The sequence below is a fragment of the Episyrphus balteatus genome, chromosome 1, assembly GCF_945859705.1.
Source record: "Episyrphus balteatus chromosome 1, idEpiBalt1.1, whole genome shotgun sequence".
Classification (NCBI taxonomy): domain Eukaryota; kingdom Metazoa; phylum Arthropoda; class Insecta; order Diptera; family Syrphidae; genus Episyrphus; species Episyrphus balteatus.
The window spans coordinates 104,419,014-104,441,078 of record NC_079134.1 but is presented as its reverse complement, the minus strand read 5'-3'; the positions used below and the strand labels follow the sequence as shown (position 1 = coordinate 104,441,078).

Below are 22,065 nucleotides of genomic sequence, written 5' to 3'. Positions count from 1 at the left end.
GCTATCTGGCATCTCAAGAACTGTTACAATGTAGGCTGCATGACACTTCAAAGTTCTAATAAATAAGGGTGATAATCCTTTCTCAATTGTGAGCATGTAGTTTGGGGTGGTTTTAGGCAAGCGAAAACATTTTTTATAAAAAACCTAAGAAGTTTTTCGACTGCTTCATATCTCTCGTATCCCCATGTTAACAGATTCAGCCACTGCAACAAATACCTTATATTTAACACTGTGTGCGATTGTTTTATTCGAAAAGCATTTCTTCCAAGTTGCGCTTATTGCAGTTTTGCCTGCAACTAGTTATTCCTTGAGGTGGTGTATCATAATCGTACTTAGATACTTAGATTATACGAAATAGTCATACCCAAATACTTGTAGGTTTGGACAACTTCGATTGGGTCACTATTTTTAAAAACAGAAGAAAGAAAACAGAAAACTAAAATAATGAAAATAATTTCATAATTTTTGTTTATGTTTTGTGGACTTTATGAATAATATTCAATAATAGAGTTTTTTTTTACTTTTAGTCCAAATTGCGTTTCGCCCAGGTACAACAGTTGGGCTCATCAGTTAGATGCTGTTGTACCCTTTCTAAGACGTAAAATTTTGGTCGATGATTACCGACACTTATTAAAATTACAGCATAAACTTACTGTGAATTCTAATATTTCTAGGGGAATTTGATTAAATTCGTGCACCTAAAAAATATATTGCCGATGGTCTGGCTAGCCCGTAGTCTGGCAACAGTACAACAGCATCTAACTGATGAGCCCAACTGTTGTACCTAGGCGAAACGCAATTTGGACTAAAAGTCAAAAAAACTCTATTATTGAATATTATTCATAAAGTCCACAAAACATAAACAAAAATTATGAAATTATATTCATTATTTTAGTTTTCTGTTTTCTTTCTTCTATAACTTAAGCCAGACTACGGGCTAGCCAGACCATCGGCAATATATTTTTTAGGTGCACGAATTTAATCAAATTCCCCTAGAAATATTAGAATTCACAGTAAGTTTATGCTGTAATTTTAATAAGTGTCGGTAATCATCGACCAAAATTTTGCGTCTTAGAAAGGATACAACAGCATCTAACTGATGAGCCCAACTGTTGTACCTGGGCGAAACGCAATTTGGACTAAAAGTCAAAAAAACTCTATTATTGAATATTTTTAAAAACCATTTTTCACTCCTTGCAGTTCTGTCGGGCCTTTGATTTGCCAAGATTTACTCCCAAATTCCATAATCGGCAGTACGCTTCAAGTTTTTTGATCATCAACTGTAGAGCAACCAGTATCACATCGTCAGCGAATAAAAGTGCTTGTTTTCGCCTTTTCTATGCCACCGGGCAAAAAATCTGCAAGATCATTTATGATCAAAGCGAAAAAACATGGACTTAAAGAGCACTCTTGTTTAACTCCCATTTTCGACTCGAACCACTATGAAATATCAGAACCATTCCATACCGCTGATTTACTGCCGTCTTACATATTTTCAACTACTCTCCCAATTTTTTCTGGCATACCAACGTTGTACAGTTTGAAGACCGATCCACTGTATCGAAAGCTGTCTTGAAATCCACGAAAAACACGTTTTAGCAAAAATGTTGTCGATAGTCGAATAGCCACTCCTAAAGCCTGCTTGATATTCCCCCAGCAGCTTGTTTATATCTATCCACTTCAATCGATCATTTACAAGTGTTGCAAATATCTTAAAGAAAGCGATAAGAAAAAAGATCCCTCTATAATTGCATGGATCAGATATACTGCCTTTTTTATGGATCGGAAAGATTACACAGTGTTACAAAAATGAGGTTTCAAAATATACGCGGGCGGAGACCTTTCAGGTTTTGTAGAGCTAGTCGCACTGATTACGAAACGGTATTTGAAAATCCCCTAACACCCCCAAAATCTGGAGTTACGGGCAAAAACGGTTTTTTGGACCTTCACCCATTGAACAAATTCTAGCTTCGACAATTTTGTACCCATTTTCGATTTTTTTACAGTTTCTGATAGAAGATAAATATACTTTTTCAACAATGTATAAAACATGTAACTCGGTTAAACCACTTAGAATTTATAAGCTGTCAAAGTTCAAAAATTCCATTTTTTTGTTATTTGCCCAACTTCGGGATCAATTTAAAGTATATGTTTTCAAAACAACATGCTATTTAAAACATATATTCTAAAACTATATCTATTTCTCAATCAATCGAGGTATTTTTTATGAAAATCACTTCAAAATTGGCTAGAAAAAAAATTTTTCGATTTCAACCCAGATACAGAAATTCGAACTTTTAGGTATAGAACAAAAATGTTGTTTCGGCACGTAGTAGGATAACTTGGGCGCCAGGATTTGATAACGGGTTTTTGTAGAAGAGCTCAATACAAACATTTTTTCTTTGGGAGGGAGGTCTATCTCTCCCCGTTTAGGTGGGAGGGGCATTTTTCTAAAAAAAAATTATCAAAATAAAAAAAATTATTAACAAACAAATGATACCATTTCCGAAAGGAAAAATTGTACATTTGATTCTAATTCTTAAATCAATATAATATAACCAATAGTTTTTGAAATAATCGATTTCAAAGTTAAAAATAGGCGAAACAAAATTTTTTTAAACTCATTTTATACTATTTTTGTCCAGACTGTGAATTTTAGTAAAAAAATTACTCACACAGAAAACTGCCTCAATTGATTGCTTAAAGAACAGTGAAAACTATATTTTTCTATGTCTTCTAATTTTTGAGAAAATTGAAAAATTATTTTATCAGATTTTTCTTTTTTCAAAATATTTGTTGTTTTTATTCGTTTTATTTTTCAATTTTCTCAAAAACTAGAAGAAGTATCTGGGTTGAAATCGAAAAATTTTTTTTTCTAAGCCAATTTTGAAGTGATTTTCATAAAAAATACCTCGATTGATTGAGAAATAGATATAGTTTTAGAATATATTTTTTAAATAGCATGTTGTTTTGAAAACATATACTTTAAATTGATCCCGAAGTTGGGCAAATAACAAAAAAAATGGAATTTTTGAACTTTGACAGCTTATAAATTCTAAGTGGTTTAACCGAGTTACATGTTTTATACATTGTTGAAAAGGTATATTTATCTTCTATCAGAAACTGTAAAAAAAATCGAAAATGGGTAAAAAATTGTCGAAGCTAGAATTTGTTCAATGGGTGAAGGTCCAAAAAACCGTTTTTTGCCCGTAACTCCAGATTTTGGGGGTGTTAGGGGATTTTCAAATACCGTTTCGTAATCAGTGCGACTAGCTCTACAAAACCTGATAGGTCTCCGCCCGCGTATATTTTGAGTGTTACACCGTGTTATTGATTCTTTGAAATTATCTGGTATTTCTCCAGTGTCCAAAATGCTGTTATAAAAAGAAGTTAATGTGCCGGTAAGCGAGTCCGTTTCATATTTTATGAACTCTGTTGGTATTCCATCTGCTCCTGCTGCTTTCCTGTCTTTAAGTTTTTGAATTACTTAACACATTTCTTCTTGACTGATAACAGAGTCTAGAGTCTATGACGGTTTGGCGTAGTGGATTGGTGGTGTCAACGATTCAGTACTTTTTTGCAGCTTTGTTCCATTTGATTGATTCATTGTTCTCCAGAATGTCGTGAATAAAACCTAATTTGGAAGGTTAAAATCCTCAAGTTATGTTCAACATCGCGTGAATAAAATGGCACTTAGATGATCCAAGAAGGAAGAAGATTCTTTTCTTTGATTTCTATGAGTTTCCTTTCTAGGAGATAAAAGAATGCTCCTCCAAGCTCCAGCACAAGAGGCAGCTACCTATTCAGATCTTTTCCAGGGATTTTCTGTGGTAATCAGCTCATTTCCAGGGATGTTTTATACACTGAAAAAAGTATTATTCTTAAAAACTATGAATCTCGTTCATAAACCAAAATTCCATTTTTAAGAAAAATTCATTAAATTTAAGCACAAATTCTTAAAAAAAAAGTTTAGTTTTAAGAAAGATTCATAAAGGAGAATGGGCATTTTGGACGTTGAGCGGCCATCAATAAAATTGGTATCAAATGAAAGAATTATAGCCCAGGAAAAACTTTTACTATGGACGTTTCGCTGTATTGCGTTAAGAATGCAAGATAATGCAGTATTAGTATTGTTAATGCATTGTTCAAGGAAAAACTGATTTATATTTTTATATGGAATATAAAATATGATGCTCTGTCATTTTCCCTGAGCATGAAGACATTAATAAAATTGAAGACATTATAAGATTTTTAAGACAACCATTTCAGGTTCGAAAGTTTTCAAACAATTCAAAGTAACAAAAAAATGAACAACAAAACTCTAAAAATAGGCTTAATCCAGTCAAATAAGGGTTTAACCTCGGAATGAATGTTAGTAGAAATTTTTTTTGCTCAATATCTTCCTTTTGCCATTCTATAACATATCTCAAAAGTCTAGAAAAATCTCATGTCCGCTTGTCGCGATTTCAAGGTCAAATCGCGAAATGGAGATTTTCAAAATTAGCAGAAATTGGCTATGGTACTATATACACATATGATACATGATGTCAAGGTATTTTTTTAATGCTGAATCCAAAAAATCTAAAATCAAGACAATCTGACGTCTCTGGAAAAAGTTATACCTGTTTTTCATCTGTCAACTCATATTATTATAACAGTTGCAAACTTACTGCCGAAAAACCCTTAAAAGTTATGGTAGATGAACCAAATTTTGCATGAAGATTTTAGAATCCATCATCATTAAAAATCAAAACAATGCATTGCAAAAAATATATATACCTACGAAATAATGGTATTTTTTGATGGAGGGGCAAATTTTAGGATATGCACTAAAGAAGATTCTTGTTCATCTTAGGAATAAGTGCTAATAGGCTAATTTTTTCATTTTAATCTTTGTTTGGATATTCTTTAACTACCCTCAAAAATCTAAAAAAATCTCATGTCCGCAAGTCCTAATTTTCTTGGTTTGAAGGTAAGGTGCAGATTTTAAAAAATTGAAAAACTACACTTCAGATATTTGTGTCAGATCAACATGAATAAGGTGCATTACTTTTCAGGGATGGTCAGGTTGACTTGTTTGTGAGTTTTGTTGGAATAAGTGTTAAAAAATACCTTTAAATCATGTCGCTTATGTTGGTATACATATAAAAATTTAAACTTTTCTTATTAATTTTTTAAAATCTGCACCTTATTTTCAAACCAAGAAAATTAGGACTTGCGGACATGAGATTTTTTTAGATTTTTGAGGGTAGTTAAAGAATATCCAAACAAAGATTAAAATGAAAAAATCAGCCTATTAGCACTTATTCCTAAGATGAACAAGAATCTTCTTTAGTGCATATCCTAAAATTTGCCCCTCCATCAAAAAATACCATTATTTCGTAGGTATATATATTTTTTGTAATGGATTGTTTTGGTTTTTAATAATGATGGATTCTAAAATCTTCATGCAAAATTTGGTTCATCTACCATAACTTTTAAGGGTTTTTCGGCAGTAAGTTTGCAACTGTTATAATAATATGAGTTGACAGATGAAAAACAGGTATAACTTTTTCCAGAGACGTCAGATTGTCTTGATTTTAGATTTTTTGGATTCAGCATTAAAAAATACCTTGACATCATGTATCATATGTGTATATAGTACCATAGCCTATTTCTGCTAATTTTGAAAATCTCCATTTCGCGATTTGACCTTGAAATCGCGACAAGCGGACATGAGATTTTTCTAGACTTTTGAGATATGTTATAGAATGGCAAAAGGAAGATATTGAGCAAAAAAAATTTCTACTTACATTCATTCCGAGATTTACCCCTTTTTTCTCCCTATTTTACTGTATTAGCTTGAATTTGTTGTTTTAAAATGCTTATAGTTTGGGTTCTAGTGGTTGGATATTCAAGATAAAGGCCTTCAGACTCAGGGAAAATGACAGAAAATAATATTTTGCACTTAAAATACACAATTGAGTTTTAACATTAAGACATATATAAAGTGTTAAATGCAAAATTGCATTTTATCCGTTATTGAAATACGTCACAGGGATAAAACTTCTGCATAATATATGTAAGCCTTAATTACATCAAAAAATAAAAAATTCAAACTTGCCCATTCTCCTTTAAGAATCAGTTTTCATAAAAATTTTCCTATGGAAAATATTTTTATGAATTTTTTTTAAGAACGAATACGAAAGTTTATGAATAAATTCATAAACTTCTAGCTCCAATTTGAAAGAATATTTTGCTGAATCATAGAATCTGGACATACTTTTATGAATGAAATTCACTATTATTTTCCAATCAGTTGTATTTTGAGCTTAAATAATTTTTAAAATTGACTTTTTCCCTCCTAAAATTGAAAAAAATCTATTTTCAAAATTACATTTGTAAGAAGTTCATAAATTTTGTGTTTTTTAAGGATTTTTTCTTAAAATGAATGTATGTTTTCTTAAAATGAATGTATTTTTTCATTGATCGAAAAACAAGGAATATTTTACCGTTATCCTGTATTCGGTATTAAGAACTTATTCTTAAAATTTAAGAATCTGTTCATACTTTTTATGTTCGAAATTCATATTTTTCCAAAATTTAAGAATTAATTCATTAAATATTATGAAAGTATACATATAAATAATGAACAAATTCTTACGTTTTGAGTGTTTAAGTATATTTTCTTAAAGTCTATGTACTTTTTCATCAATCTAGAAAATAATAACTGTTGTTCTGAATCTATGCGTTAGAAAGATTTCTTTGAGGATTTAATTTAAAATCTGATATTCGAAGTGGATGGTCGTTGCCGAAACAAGTTATAAAAGTTTGTGAATAAAAGACAATATTTATTATAGTGTTAAGCATTTTAACCACATAGACAATTTTGAAGAGTATAAGTACATTTCAACAGTGTAAAATGTTGTTGGTTCCTGGTTGCCTCTTTCCCACATACTCAGATAAGTATAAAAACATATAATGTTAAAAATTGCTTTCTTTTATTTATTAAATATATATTTTATTTTTTTGTGTTATAGGTTCATATTTTAAAATTGAAAATCGTAATTTGATATTTTTGTGAAATATGGAGGCACGTACGTAATCTTCAACTTTGGACTGGCAAAGAGGAAAAATCAACACAAAATAAAAACCATATTAAAGGCGATTCTCAACAAACCCTGTACACTTGAAATTGTCATTGCAAACTAAAGCAAAACATTGAATTTAGTAAGTGTTGTATTTTTTTTATTTCTCTTAATATTTAAATTTTGTTTTAACTTAATATTATCAACATTTCTCATAGGAACCTAAATTCTTTATATTTTTATCTTTCCCCAACTTATTCAATTTTGTATTGTTTTTTTTTTTCAGCTCCAGACTCTAATGCTGCCGATTAAAATAAGGTAAGAATAAGATAATTTAACCTTCTAGCTATTTCGATTTTTTAAACCAAAAAGTATATATTCATTTTACTAATACAAACTTTTTTCTATCTTTCCAGATGATGCATCCATTAAAAAAGTAAAATTAGATTAAAAATTTAATTTATAGTGAAATTTATAGTGATACGTTAATAATTTCTTTTATTTTTAAAAACAATTTTCATTTTTTTGTTTTAGATTTTGGGTTGTTTTCATTAGCTGTTTGTTTGTTTGGAATACAATTTTTTAGGAACAAACTAAAGGCTGGGAATGGTAATGTATTATATGCATTTATATAAATGATAACTGCATAAATTTTAATGAAAAGTGTATTATATTTTATGAAAACAATCATACAACTTTAAGGAAAATTCATAGTTTTTATGATTTTTTTCATAAAATTCAAGCAAAAGGAGAGTGGGCATTTTGGCCCATTGGTGTAACACATTGAGACATACATCAAATGAAAGGTCTCGATGAGTGTACTATTTTTTTGTATGGGCACAAGTCTGTATCTCGTGCAGGGAAAGCGCAGTGATGCATTTTATGTCTAAAAATGTATGTAATAAATTTCAGAAAAGTATACATTTTGACTAGACACTCGATTAACTTGGTTCAAAAAAATTACATAACTGTGTTGGGAGATCAATTGGGCTATTCCATCACCAGTTTTCACCCATGACGCAATGCATTTTTCGGTTTTTAAAACACTTTTGTATGGGACGTGGCTCATTTGTGTAACACATTGATACATACTTCAAATGAAAGGTCTCGATTAGTTTGTTATTTTTTTATATGGCCAAAAGTCTGTGTCTCGTGCAGGGAAAGTGCAGTGATGCATTTTATGTTTAAAAATGTATGTAATAAAACTCAGAAAAGCATACATTTTGACTACATGCTCGATTGACTTGATTCAAAAACATTATAATAACTTTGTTTTGTTGGACTAATCCATCAACTGCTCTAATTTTCAAAAAAAATAAAATGCACGACTGGGGTCGCACGAACTTGCTCTTAGAGTTAAAGTTGCTTAAATTTTTAAGACTTTTTATATAAAAATTTGGAAAAAAAAAAATAAAATTCGTTTTAAAAAAAAATAAAATAAAATCTGAAATTAAATTGCCCTCCAAAACAAGTATGCAGTTTTGATTGATATATTAACATGCATTTTTAGAAAACAAATTTTCAAAATCGTTAGAGCCGTTTTTTAAAAAACTAATTTTTTATAAATAATTTTTTGGAAAAAAAGTTTAAAATTAAAATTGGTATGCCATTTTTTAGAAATCATTAATCAACATCTATAAACAAAATTTCAAAAAAATTCAATGTCCGGTTTTCGAAAATTTGATTTTTCAAAAAAAAATTTTCAAAATTTTTTTAAAAATCCAAAAATTATTTCTCTCAAAATTTTATTTTTGGCTTATATTTAAATTATATAAATGCTTCTTCACAAAAAAATTCGTTGAAATCGAATAAGCAGTTTTGGAGATAATCGGATTTGAAAAAAACGGTTCTATGGCAGGTACCGTTAATAATGATTTTCAAAAAAAAAATTTTTCATTAGAAGATAGACCTTAGCTTTAAACTAACATTTGAATTTTTTAAACAAAATCGTTAGAACCGTTTTCGAGAGATTTCAATTTTACTAAAATCGGTATATGACAAGTACCGTTATTTTTGGTCCAAAAAAATTAATTCCAAAAACCCCTCTGGAGAGTCGCCAAATAACGCTGCATACCAGGTTTGACATCAATCGGTCCATCCGTTTACGCTGTAGCTCCTTATACAGACAGACAGACAGACTGACAGACAGACTGACAGACTGACAGACAGACAGACAGACAGACGGACTTCCGGGACCCACTTTTTTGGCATTGTCTACCATCGTAATGTCATGGAAAAATGTTATCTCAACTTTTTTTTTTTGTACGAATGCATAACTTGATATATAGTACCTATATCGCAAGTAAAAATGCATTTATCGGTTTTTATGGATTTATGAAATGCAATACCAAAAAATGTTTGAGTTAGTATATGATTTTCTGTACTTTGAAGTCGTGTGCGAAACTACCTTGTTGATTTGAAAGTAATTTAAATATATGATGGTAGTGACTAATTTTTCAAAAATGCAAATCAAACTTTAAGTTATATTACTAATAAAATGTTGGAGTGAATTTAAACTCCAAACCATACCTTTTTTTGTTCTAAAAACACAAACATGTAAAATAAGGTGTACCTAATACATTTTTGAACATAAAATGCAACACTCCACCTTCCTCGAGAAAGAGTTTTGTGTCCATTTAAAGGAATAATGCGCTCATCAGTACCTTTTATTTGATGTAAGTCTCAATGTGTTACATTTATTTTTGAGCATAAAATGCACCACTGCACTTTCCCTGCACGAGATAGTCTTTTGTACATACAAAAAAATAACACGCTCATTGAGATCTTTCATCTAATGTGTGTCTCAATGTGTTACACCAATGAGCCGCGTCCCATACAAAAGTGTTAAAAAAAAAAACCAAAAAATGCATTTAGTCATGGGTGAAAACTGGTGATGGAATAGCCCAATTGAACTTCCAACACAGTTATGTAATGTTTTTGAAACAATTTAATCTAGTATCTAGTCAAAATGTATACTTTTCTGAATTTTATTACACATATTTTTGAACATAAAATGCATCACTGCACTTTCCCTGCACGAGATACAGACTTGTGCCCATACTAAAAAACAATACACTCATCGAGACCTTTCATTTGATGTATGTCACAATGTGTTACACCGATGGGCCACGTCCCATACAAAAGTGCCCAGTCTCCTTTCATTTAAATTTTTACGAAATTTATGAAAAAAATCATAAAATTTAAGAAATAATCTTAAAATGTAAGAAACTTTTCTTAAAATCTAAGAAACTTTTCTTAAAATCTAAGAAACTTTTCTTAAAATCTAAGAAACTTTTCTAAAAATCTAAGAAACTTTTCTTAAAATTTAAGAAACTTTTCTTAAAATCTAAGAAACTTTTCTTAAAATCTAAGAAACTTTTCTTAAACATATTCAAAAATTTTCGAATTCGTTTATGAACAGAATTCTTAAAATTTAAGAACTTATTCTTAATTTTTAAGAAAGATTCATTCCCTTATGAATTTGTTCATAAAAAGATTCTTAAATTTAATGAATCTGTACATTGGCTCATTTGTCATGAATTTTTACATTAATTTAATGTACAAATTCATTAATTTTATGTACCTTTTTGGTGCAGTGTAGCATTAATGTACACTGAGCCAAAAAAAAAAAACAAAGTTAAATCAATGGAAACCAGTTTGAATTAAAGGAAAATCACTACATTTGTAGCCTTAACTAGAAAATGATTGAATCAAAGTGGCGCAATTTTGAACCAAACAGTGCACACAAAAACAAAAAACTAGCTGCCGCTGGGGATTGAGCCTACTATGATTGGGTTAGTCGGCTTGTTCTTTACTAGTGTGCCATCTCACTAAGCACTAAATGTACTTAAAAGTTACCTAAATAAAATATATATTTCACTACTTACACCATCTATTTTATAGTCCATAACAGCTTCGGATAAAGGTTGAACACTTTTAACTAGCCAGTAAAGTGTAACCTTGCGTCCGTCGATTTTCATGTCTTCAAATTGAGGATTTTCGGGTTCGTATATCAAATGAATCTTATTTTCATTGGCACCAATGGCATTCTAAAAAAAATCATACAGATATATATAATCATTAATTCTTCTTATCTAAAGAAGAAATACATATTTATACTGTTTTCTACCCTACCTTAACTTCGCATTCATATTCACCCAAATCAGTTTGTCCAACATCCTTAACCATCAAAATTGTTCTATTCTTTCCCTTATGTATGCCACTTTTAACTGAATATTTGTCGGAAAAATATTCCAAGTATTGTCCGTTCCTTTTCCATTCAGCAACAGCGATTGGTACAGCTTTGTAGTCACAATAAAGCTCTGCCCTGCCACCACGTTCTGTGTTCACATGATGGCGGTGGGTAGTCACTTTAGGGGCGTAGTGTACATCAATTGTAACTGAGCCATGTAAAGGGTCCTTAGATCCATCATCTCCAAGACATTGGTAAATACCAGCAAGGTCAGCATCGAAATAATCGATTATTAACTTGCCGTTTTCTAATTTGATGTCAAGATTTTCAGCTCTTTCACCCTGAATTAAAAATATGTATCAAAAAATTAAAAAAAAAAGAAGATCAATTTTATGACTAACATTTAAAGCCCATTTGATTGTAGCATTTTCATTAACGAATGCTTTGCACTCCAATGTATGACTTTCTCCTTGATGAACTGTTACTGTCTTCTCAGTAACATCACGGCCATCAGAATATATAGCCAGCTTCCCCCCTACGGCTAGATTAATATGCAGCTTCACCTGTTCTGGCAGCACAGTACAGTAGTAATCATCTGCATCTGAATCTTGGACGTTCAGGATTCTGATGGAATTATTTTTCAAAACTTCAACATGTTTGTCCAAAGAAGTTTGTCCATTGACTATAAGGTTTTGTTGTTTATACCACATGACAGCATTTTTCACTAAAATAAGAAGGGAATAGGTTAGTTCAATGGAATTTTTATTAGTTTCTCAAACGTACATTGGAAATTCCGAACATCACAGTTTAAGACTATATTATCCCCGAAATTCGCTTTTACATTTAGCTCTGAGATTTCGAAATATGGTGGGTCGCCGTTTATTGCATTACTTTCGATTGGTAGTCCTTCTGATTTATTCTCGTCATCTTCATCATAATTGTAGTCATCATCTTCCGCATAATCATAGTTTTTCTTTTCGTCTACAAATGAGGGATTACAATGGGCTGAAATGGAAAATAAATGCATGTAATTAATTCTGATTTCACGACTAAAATTTATAAGATAGATACTTGTTATAAAAATCAAATACACAACTGGGTTTCACATATTTGCTCTTGTATATAAAAAATTAAGTATTTTGAATGTAAACGAGGTGGTCGATCAAAAACCATTTTTTACTTTCGCACAAAGGAAAAATATGACCAGCTAAAAACTAACAGATTGCCTTATTGTTTTATTGCCTATATGTTTTATAAGGAAATCTTATCCATCAAAAGTTCCCTTAGTGGAATTTCATATTTTTTCTTTTATTGAAAATAAATGTTATAAGGAAATCTTATTAAAATCAACTATCAAAAAGGTTTTTTTAAGGAGATCTCTTATTATTTTTATACCTAGAGAAAATCTTCTTAACCCTCTACCGCATACCAACCCATATATTATGGTTTATCGATTTCATATCGATTTATTTCCGTTATATTGCACCAAATGTCAAAAAGAAAAAACTATAATAAAATCTATTTTTTTATAATAAATAGGTTTTTATTATCAGCAAGAGAGTCGTGATTCTTAAATAATCCCATTGTTTCAAGAGCATGTGTAAAGTGCAAATCACTGAATAAAAGTGGGTACTTTTCCGGTTTTTTTTTTCATAATAAACAAGTAAGTTCCATTCAATTGGAAATAAGTTTCGTATGTATTTATTATACTTTTATATGTTTACGAAGTTTGTTTTTTGTTTTTATAATAATTTTTGTCTTTTTTTGGCATTTTTTCCAAAACACCATATATGGGTTATCATGCGTTGGCGACATACATTACTGGTTTTTGTACGATTTTTATTTTTTTTTGTAAAATGAATTCGAAGACTTTCTATAAAAAAAATAAGTGAGTAAATGCTATACATAACCCGTGATGGCTTTCGAAGTGATGATGATCTAGCTTCAGATTCTGGCTCTTTTTAACATCAAACAAGCCATCTCCGAGCACTTACATATATGCAAGTCTTGATAACCTACAATGTCACGAAGAAAGTCCAATGTAATAAAAACATACTTAACAAAACATACCTTGAATGCATACTAAACCATATATGGGTTATTAATTTTCAGCTGGAAATCGCCTTGCTGCATACTAACCCATATATGGTTTATGTTTCCAAAAATTTATATATATGTAAAAAAATAAAAATTTCTATTTAATACCTTTTTTCGACCCCTAATAAAGCTAAAAAATTGTAAAAAAAAATTTATATCACTTCGATCATAATTCATGCAGTAGAGGGTTAAAATTTAAAGTTCATTTTTTTTTCAACTTGGCACTAGAACAAAAACCGCCATCAATATTTTTTATATCATCAGGTTGGTTAAGGTAAGGTGTGCGACTAATGCTTTAAAGTCTTCAGTTCGATCCTCGGTCTGGTCGTCGTTGATTTTTCTTGGCAAAACCCTACAAGTGCAGATTTTAAAATAATAAGGAAAACCAGATTGTTTTAATAAGGTTTTTCATAAGATTTTTGTTCTATTTTATGTGGTCTATTTTTCTCTGTGCGGGTAGTTAACTAGATGGGCAGGAGGGTCCGTTTGCATTGATGGTGATTGGAGAAGAATATATTATGTATAACAAGAAAAATACGACCTTAAGTAAAATGCAAACTTAATAATTTTGTGGCCGTCAATGAGCATTAAAATCAAAATCAAATTCAAGAAAGAAAAACAAATAATAATACTTAAAGACTGATAAGCAAACAAAGGCGTAGAGGGTGGGTTGCCTGGGGGATTGATAAATGAAGGTAACTTAAGCCGATGAGATACCGCCCAAAAACATCGTTTGTTTGAAATTTCTCGTCTTACGGTACAAAATAAAGAAATTAATTATTCGTTAAATCGTTACAACCATGGATCAGAAGTAAATCTCAATTCTCAACCTTTTGAAAGGTTCCTTAATAACTCTTATTTGTTGCCATTTTCAAAAAAGAAAAATTTCGGTCAAGGTCTGAGAGAAACCTTTATTTTGTATTTTTTTTATATTTCAGTCATCCAGTGAGATTTATCGCTGAGAGAAAAAAAAATAGATCTCATCTGCAAATGTATCAATTAGAACATCGGTCTCCTGACGTATTCGAAATTGCTTTGGTTGTACATTTTCGTCTTTACATTTATTTTAAGCGAAAAGAGATAAAATAGACTTTGAGAGTCTATTTTATTATTAGTTAAATAAACTAAGAAAAAATATCCTTTTCATATTTATTTTTGCAAAATAAAGACATTCTTGACATTGACATATTCGACATTTTCCTTTGAATTGACCTTTTTCATTTATTTTTTGGTAAAAATCTCAACCATTGAGAGATATTTTTAGAAATAAAAAATAAATCTCAACCGATAACCTTTATTTTTGATTTTTTAAAATAAATCTCAAACCTTAACCGAAATTATTTAAAGTAATGTAGTAACTCGCAGAAAGAAACTAATTGAAAATAAAGGTTGACTGTTATTTCTGATCTCTGGTTACAACATTTTCTATCGATTTGGCACACATTCTTTTTAAACAATTAAAAAACAAATAATATTAAGTCGACATCGTTTTTTTTTTTTTTGTTAAGCAAACTCTTGCCTTATTATTTTGCTAACGGTGCAAGTAATGGCTAAGCTAACAAAATAAAAAAAAGTGTGTGTACACATGTACACGCAACTGAAGTTATACTTCTCACTCAGTATATTAAATGAAAATGCAGTACGCCGCAGTACAGCGTCTTTTTTTAACAATCTCAGCTTATGGTGATCTTAGGAAGTTTTTTGATTCTAACTCCGTACCTTAACTCAAGACAATCTGACTTCCCTGAATATAGTTATGCATACAAAATTTTTATAATTGAAAATTAAGAATCTTCATACCTATTTCCGGGACTAATTTTTTTAGAAAAAAAAAATTAAATTTTATCTACGATTGATGGCAGGTTTAGTTTTTGTCTATGTTGCTTTCTTTTCCTGTTATTTATGAGTATTTAAATTTAAATTTTTGTTTTTTTTTGTGGCAACTTGCCACATGCAACTTGCCACATGCTACTTGCCACACGCAACTTGCCACATACCTACGGTGACCATATTTCTGGAAGCGAAACCCGGGACTGTACAAAATTCGTTGGATCGTTTTGAAAATATTGATTTAAAAAAAAAAAATTTTATTTTTTTAAATGAGTTTTCATAATTTTTCCTTGTTTTGATATCAAGATTTTCTAAACGATTTTATGGGAGCGTTTTTGTTGAAATCATTTAAGTCGTTTACGAAATCAGAAATCAAAAAAATGGTTTTATAATAATGTCTGTTAATAACTTTTTTTCATCAAAGTTTTTTTAATCAAAATCGGGAGAGATGTTTTTTAACATTTCAATTTTATTTCAAATGATTTTGAAATTGTATGATCTTTAACACAACATGTCCTTAACAGTTTTTCAACTTATCTGGGATCTTTACTCTTCCATATGTTGTTCTTTATTTGTTTTTACCTGGTGTAGCAACCTGACAAACAGAAGCTGGAACTAAATAATTGACGAACATTAAAAAAAAGCTGAAGCCTAGTCTAGAAGCGAAACGAAAATGTTCATACAAAACCAGCACAACGAAATCGTAAACGAAAATTTTGCTTTTCGTTGCACAATACGCAGCTAAGGTAACGAAATTCTTACCTGTGCAAGAATATATGGAGAGTTTTCAATCGTTTGTCACTCCCATTTATTTGTCCAGGCAATTTTTCTTGCAGCAACAGTTTTTTGACTTTGGAGACTTAGAAAAATTTTCTTTTTGCTTCAGCAGCGTACTAGGCTTAATCCGAAAAATTTTAATTTCCAACCACTTTTTTCTTGTTTTCCGTACAAGTTATTTAAAATATTGAATACAAAAATCAGAAAATGTGCAAATACGGGACAATCAGGGGACAAATTACAAAATACGGGAAACTTATACGTCCCGAGTTGCTTAAATAAAAACCCGGGACAAGCTGTAGAAATACGGGACAGTCCCGGGTAAACCGGGACGGATGGTCACCGTACACATACCTACAATTTGCCACATTTTGCATACTGTATGCCACATGCCTCGTGGCTACTTGCCACATGCAACTTGTGACAAGAAACATGCAACTTTCCACGTGTTGTGTGTTTTTTTTTTACCGGACTGTGGCGTACTGCATTTTTAAATACTAAAGTACTACCAACTCTAAAGGTGAAACGACAGCCCTGTCTCGGAGATGGCGATCGCGTCATAATCCCTTTGACATTCTTGTCAAAAAACAAATTTTCATACCTATCGTCCCATAAGAAGTATAACTTCAATAAATTACTGTTCTATAAATTACCTACAATTCAGCGCTCTACAACTTACGAGAGCCGACAAATTAATTTTTTAATAAAGTTCCAAATGACTAACGAAAAACATGCGATTAATCCTCTTATAACAAGAAACAATGCAAACAACCCTTCGCACTTAGAAGTTAGAACTATTTATTGGACTAATAAAAAAAAGAAACATTTTAAATTTTCTTATGGATTGATGCAATAATAGACACATGCATTCATTTCACAATAGGATTGGCTAATTCTGTTGTGACATTGGCTTTATTAGCAGGAAATTGAAAGTGATATGCCAACTGATTTGTCGGCTTGGAAAATCGTGGGGGGATTAGACACCTCCACACCTCCCTCTCGCATGTTGAAAAATTTTGTCCCGAAAAAAATGCGATTTTATTTACTAATTTGACTGGGTTTTTGGTACATATTACATAATAATTCTTGTTTATTTTGCAATGATAAAATAAATCAAATGCTTATTTGTGAAAATAATACTAACATATATGTTTTATTTCTATACAATTATGATTCCCATTGCTATTAAATTTTGTTCGGATGCAGTCGGCAAATTTATGAAATTCATCGGCATATTACCCAATGACTTGGACTTTCGTTGCAAAAGTTTAATTTTTTTTTTTAATTTTGGTGGGGGCAGCACCCCCATTTATTCGGCTTAATTCAAGCTACAAAAAACTTAATCTAACTTAAAAACTAACTTATAGCTAACTTAGAGGGTGATCGGGACAGTTAAGAAGGCGGTGTTTAAGAAGAGACGTGCTGATGTTGAAATCAAAATAGTCAAGGTTGGAGTTTATACTCCGCAACATTCGAGTGAGGGGTTCGTTGGATCCATAGGATGTACGGTGGGAGGACAAATAAAAAAGGCGAGGATTTCTCAGATTTCGGGGGTTAGTATTGAAAAAGAAGGAATTATAGAGAGTTTGACAGTCAACAGATCCGATGAGAAGTCGGTGAATAAATAGAATATCGTTTATTTTTCTTCGTTCTTCTAAAGTTTTCAGGTTGATTAGTTGGAGACGATTTTGATAGGGAGGGAGGATAAAGGGATCGTCACACGGTAGGTGACGAAGAGCGAAGCGAAGAAAGCGACGTTGAATGGTTTCGATTCTGGCTGTGTGGACATGGTGATATGGTGACCAGACTTGAGAGGCGTATTCAAGGATGGGTCTAACGTAAGTTGTATAAAGGGAGCGAGTCACATAAGGGTTAGAGAATTCTTTGGACCATCGTTTAACAAAACCGAGGGCTGAGTTGGCTTTGTGTATCATGTTATCGATGTGCATTAGAAAATTGAGTTCTCGGTCACATATGAGACCAAGATCTCGAATCGTTTCAACAATGGAAATGTGTTCATTGTGGAGTAGGTAGTAACGGGGAGGAGATTTTATGCGCTTACGTGTGAAGGTCATTGATTGGCATTTGGTTACATTTAATTCGAGACAATTTTTAAGACACCAAACTGAGAAGCTGTCAAGGTCTGATTGAATAAGTTTTGAATCATTTACCGATGATATTGTTTTAAAAAACTTAGTATCGTCAGCATACACGAGATATGGGAGTGCTCTATGATCATATCGATGTCATTAATGGCAAGAATAAAGAGGAGGGGGCCTAAATGACTTCCTTGGGGGACCCTCGAAGTAGCGAGAAAAGGGGTAGAGTAAGCATTTCTGAAACGCACTCCATAAGAACGGTTTTGGAGGTAGGAAGATATCCATTTCAAAAATATAGGTTCGAAACCAAGTGCAGTAAGTTTGAAAAGTATTAGGCTGTGGGAAATTTTGTCAAAGGCCTTGCTGAAATCGGTGGATAAAACATCGACCTCTAACCCAGCCTCAAGTGCTGAAAGGGTAAAAGATACGAATTCAATGAGGTTAGTGGTAGTGGACTTACCCTTGAGAAACCCATGTGGTCTAGGGGATATAAGTGACTTACAGCGGAAGCTTATGAGTTCGTTTAGGATGCATTCAAAAATTTTGGGTATATGGGAAAGTTTAGCAATGGGGCGGTAGTTCTTAACGTCATTTTTTGCACATTTTTTGTGCAAAATCATCCATCCCCAGGTATGGATGATTTCCATACCTGGGGGAATTCTCCTTGAGATAAAGATAACTTAAATATTTGATAAAGCGGGAAAGAGAGAGTATGAGAACATTTTTTAAGAAGAATGGCAGGGAGTTTATCTGGTCCTTCAGAGTATTCATCATCAAGTTGATTCAGTTTATCTTCGATGAGATTTATTTCGATGAAATCTGGGAGAAATGGCCCGAATAAAAAATTTGGCAAATATTTAAAATAAGCTTCATTTGGTTTAAAAGAATCGTCTGTGAAAGATTGTTTGAAAAATGTGGCAAACAAGTTTGAGATGTGTTGAGCATCGCTTGAAGTTTCGTTGTTAAGTGAAAGAGATGTTGGATATCCATCAGACTTTTTCTTGTAGTTGACGAACTGATAGAATGTCTTAGGGTCATTAATGAGGTTGGCTTGGGTTTCAATAAGGTACCGTGTGTAAAGGGAGTTGTAGAGTTCAGTAAAAGCGAGATAAGTTCCGAGATAGTTAGAATAATCCGCAATGGATCGAGTACGAAGAAAAGTGTGCCACAACTTATTTCTCTTATTTCGCAGAGAACGTAATCTCTGATTATACCAAGGAGGAGAAGAAAATGAGTTTTTACGTTGTGTAATTTGGATAAAGAGAGAAATTGCATTATAAATTTCCTCGTACAATGTAGCAGTGGCATCGTTTACAGATTGGTTTGCAAAGTTAAAAGGGACTCTACTAAGATATTCGTTTATTTCTCGGAATTTTGCTTTATGAAAGTCGAACGAACAAGTTGAAATGTTTAAGTTCTGGATAGGACACTCCTGAAACATAGAGAGAAAGAGAGGTGGGTGGTAATTGTCAATGATTGAAAGAGGAAGTGTACAAAGTGATACACTGGAATTGATAGGGTCTGTTGAGAAAATAAGGTCGAGTTGTCTATCCATATAATTGCAAATACTACTAACCTGGAAAAGGCTAGAGTCAGTCAGTCGATCAATGAAAAGGCATTCTTTTGCAGTGGAAGGGTTAGAGGCAGTAAAATGCGATTGATCTTCAGACGCTTTCCATTTTAAGTGGGGAAGATTAAAATCTCCGAAAACAAGGATATCGTCTTGAGAGTCAGCGTGTGTTATTAGTTGATCAACAGCGTCAATAGCTATGTCATATGACTCAATGGGTTGCGCAGGCGAAATGTAGCAGCAAATTATATAAAGTGCTTTGCGGGGGAGTTTTATCTTAATTGATAAATAATCAATGTTCGGTGATGAAGAGAATGATATAAGGGATGAGTCAAATGTGTTTTTAACAGCAAGTAAAACGCCTCGGCAAGGGGGATCAGTTGAAAGTCGGTTAAGATCATCGCGGTACACAATAAAATAAGAAGGGAATAGTTCTTGGTTATTAATGCTAGGTATAAGGTTGGTTTCGGTGAGAGCGTAGATATCGAAAGGGAGAGCATGTGATTGCTTTAATACACTTTGAGTTTTAGACCGATGACCTCTCACATTTTGGTAGTAAAATGTGACAGGGATAGGTTGAGGATTTTGTATGTGGGGAGACGTTAAAGTTGAGCTAGGAACGAAAAAATTTACTATGGTCAGCCCTACTTCTTTGGAGGTGAGATATTCTATTTGAATTGACATACGACGCATAGGCAGAAAGATCGTTATCAACATCGGAAGAGGTAAGATTGTGTTTTTTTTTTTACCGGACTGTGGCGTACTGCATTTTTAAATACTAAAGTACTACCAACTCTAAAGGTGAAACGACAGCCCTGTCTCGGAGATGGCGATCGCGTCATAATCCCTTTGACATTCTTGTCAAAAAACAAATTTTCATACCTATCGTCCCATAAGAAGTATAACTTCAATAAATTACTGTTCTATAAATTACCTACAATTCAGCGCTCTACAACTTACGAGAGCCGACAAATTAATTTTTTAATAAAGTTCCAAATGACTAACGAAAAACATGCGATTAATCCTCTTATAACAAGAAACAATGCAAACAACCCTTCGCACTTAGAAGTTAGAACTATTTATTGGACTAATAAAAAAGGGAAACATTTTAAATTTTCTTATGGATTGATGCAATAATAGACACATGCATTCATTTCACAATAGGATTGGCTAATTCTGTTGTGACATTGGCTTTATTAGCAGGAAATTGAAAGTGATATGCCAACTGATTTGTCGGCTTGGAAAATCGTGGGGGGATTAGACACCTCCACACCTCCCTCTCGCATGTTGAAAAATTTTGTCCCGAAAAAAATGCGATTTTATTTACTAATTTGACTGGGTTTTTGGTACATATTACATAATAATTCTTGTTTATTTTGCAATGATAAAATAAATCAAATGCTTATTTGTGAAAATAATACTAACATATATGTTTTATTTCTATACAATTATGATTCCCATTGCTATTAAATTTTGTTCGGATGCAGTCGGCAAATTTATGAAATTCATCGGCATATTACCCAATGACTTGGACTTTCGTTGCAAAAGTTTAATTTTTTTTTTTAATTTTGGTGGGGGCAGCACCCCCATTTATTCGGCTTAATTCAAGCTACAAAAAACTTAATCTAACTTAAAAACTAACTTATAGCTAACTTAGAGGGTGATCGGGACAGTTAAGAAGGCGGTGTTTAAGAAGAGACGTGCTGATGTTGAAATCAAAATAGTCAAGGTTGGAGTTTATACTCCGCAACATTCGAGTGAGGGGTTCGTTGGATCCATAGGATGTACGGTGGGAGGACAAATAAAAAAGGCGAGGATTTCTCAGATTTCGGGGGTTAGTATTGAAAAAGAAGGAATTATAGAGAGTTTGACAGTCAACAGATCCGATGAGAAGTCGGTGAATAAATAGAATATCGTTTATTTTTCTTCGTTCTTCTAAAGTTTTCAGGTTGATTAGTTGGAGACGATTTTGATAGGGAGGGAGGATAAAGGGATCGTCACACGGTAGGTGACGAAGAGCGAAGCGAAGAAAGCGACGTTGAATGGTTTCGATTCTGGCTGTGTGGACATGGTGATATGGTGACCAGACTTGAGAGGCGTATTCAAGGATGGGTCTAACGTAAGTTGTATAAAGGGAGCGAGTCACATAAGGGTTAGAGAATTCTTTGGACCATCGTTTAACAAAACCGAGGGCTGAGTTGGCTTTGTGTATCATGTTATCGATGTGCATTAGAAAATTGAGTTCTCGGTCACATATGAGACCAAGATCTCGAATCGTTTCAACAATGGAAATGTGTTCATTGTGGAGTAGGTAGTAACGGGGAGGAGATTTTATGCGCTTACGTGTGAAGGTCATTGATTGGCATTTGGTTACATTTAATTCGAGACAATTTTTAAGACACCAAACTGAGAAGCTGTCAAGGTCTGATTGAA

The 22,065-nt window shown here is 32.3% G+C and overlaps 1 protein-coding gene across 1 annotated transcript in view; it reads right to left on the bottom strand.

The window, feature by feature from the left end:
- LOC129907419 (protein amalgam) overlaps window positions 1-22,065 on the bottom strand; it is a 144,156-nt gene that overhangs the window by 23,506 nt on the left and 98,585 nt on the right. Inside the window, exons 2-5 of the mRNA XM_055983624.1 lie at window positions 12,043-12,264; window positions 11,661-11,983; window positions 11,202-11,600; window positions 10,955-11,116 (exon numbers count right to left, since the gene is read on the bottom strand). Of these exons, the coding sequence (XP_055839599.1) occupies window positions 10,955-11,116; window positions 11,202-11,600; window positions 11,661-11,983; window positions 12,043-12,264 (1,106 nt within the window). The remainder of the gene's footprint in view (window positions 1-10,954; window positions 11,117-11,201; window positions 11,601-11,660; window positions 11,984-12,042; window positions 12,265-22,065) is intronic.